Raw genomic sequence first — 1,358 nt, forward strand, 5'->3', positions numbered from 1 at the left:
ATAGATAGATAGATAGATTTATGTGTTTCTGAATCCTGTGATTTTTTTCCACACTAAGACCTCAGTAGACCAGGTTTAGATCTAAAACCACTTCACTGAAACAGGTCAAATCTAGACCAGATTGTCCAGATTTAAAGAAGCAACGTTGCTCAAATTCTGAGACACATAAACACAACAGACATGACGTTTACTGGAAACCACAGGAGGGTTCACCAGCTTGAATGTGGGATAAAATCTGCAATTTGTAGTAAAGAAAAGTCTGTTTTTTTTAAGTTTCCCAATGTATGCAAACCTCCCCTCCTTCTGTCCAATAGTATGAACTGCATCCCTTGCCGTGGCTTAACGTCTTGCTGTGATGCGTGAGCTCTCAGTCAGTGTGTATGCTCATATGTTGGAGGTTCCCAAACGTCCTCACACTACATGTCCCCTTACTTTTTGTCACGCCTGTGTCTGCACCTTCCACTGAGTCAACCTTCCTGCTCTCGTGGTGTTTTTATAAACGGCTGGATGTGAAGCCTGTAAACGACATCCTGTCTGGTTTACCTTGCATCCCCTCCAGAAGGCCTGGATGTGCAGAGCAGCCTGATCCTTGCTCAGCGGGATGGGGCTGCAGAGGAAACAGAGCACAGACCTCTGTGTTAGGACATATCTAAGGAGATGCATGTCTGTGTCCCGTCGCTGTTTATAGACACGTGTGGACTGCATGTCCACCAGAGAGTGAGCGGAGACACTCACTGCGTCTTGAGCCAGTCCTTGACAAACGGGATGTCTTCGAAGGCCACGGGGGGCTGCTCCTGCCTGCAGGGGTTGTGGCTGGAGATGGAGCAACAACACAACGCTGACACAAACACACACCGCCGGTTGGCACACACTGCACTTAGAACGTCAGGACTTACTTGTAGAGCCACTCGGCGAGGAAGATGCAGGGGTTAAAGTTAGCAGTAGTTGTAGTTGTAGGTGTTGTAGTAGTTTTCTCCTGAAACACAGACAAGAGGCTTCAGGTGAACGTCAGAGTTCTGTTAATGGAGTTGTAGTACTTTACTGTGTATAGTTATGCTGCTGGTGTACTACTGAGGTACTACGGATGTGTTCGCGCTTTACTGCAACAGCTGCTCCAAGTACGAGCTGCAGTTATTACTATTACTATTACTACAATCATTTGTAGTGATAGTATTCGCTGTTGTGGTAGCAGGAGTAGTAACTGTTGCAGTTGTAGTCGTAGTAGTATTTGTAGCAGTAATAGTTATTGTTTTAATTGTAGCAGTAGTAGCTATAGTATTTGTAATAGTAGAAGGAGTAGGAGTAGTTGTAATAATTGTTGTACTAGTAGTACTAGTAGCAGCAGTAGTAGTAGTAGT

The 1,358-nt window shown here is 45.0% G+C and overlaps 1 protein-coding gene across 1 annotated transcript in view; it reads right to left on the minus strand.

Moving 5' to 3' along the window:
• The window catches only part of iqck (IQ motif containing K), an 18,399-nt gene that overhangs the window by 12,786 nt on the left and 4,255 nt on the right, over positions 1-1,358 (minus strand). The window contains exons 3-5 of the mRNA XM_008286582.1: positions 897-976; positions 736-813; positions 544-607 (exon numbers count right to left, since the gene is read on the minus strand). Coding sequence (XP_008284804.1) covers positions 544-607; positions 736-813; positions 897-976 — 222 coding nt within the window. The remainder of the gene's footprint in view (positions 1-543; positions 608-735; positions 814-896; positions 977-1,358) is intronic.

The sequence above is a fragment of the Stegastes partitus genome, unplaced genomic scaffold, assembly GCF_000690725.1.
Source record: "Stegastes partitus isolate 25-593 unplaced genomic scaffold, Stegastes_partitus-1.0.2 Scaffold459, whole genome shotgun sequence".
Classification (NCBI taxonomy): domain Eukaryota; kingdom Metazoa; phylum Chordata; class Actinopteri; family Pomacentridae; genus Stegastes; species Stegastes partitus.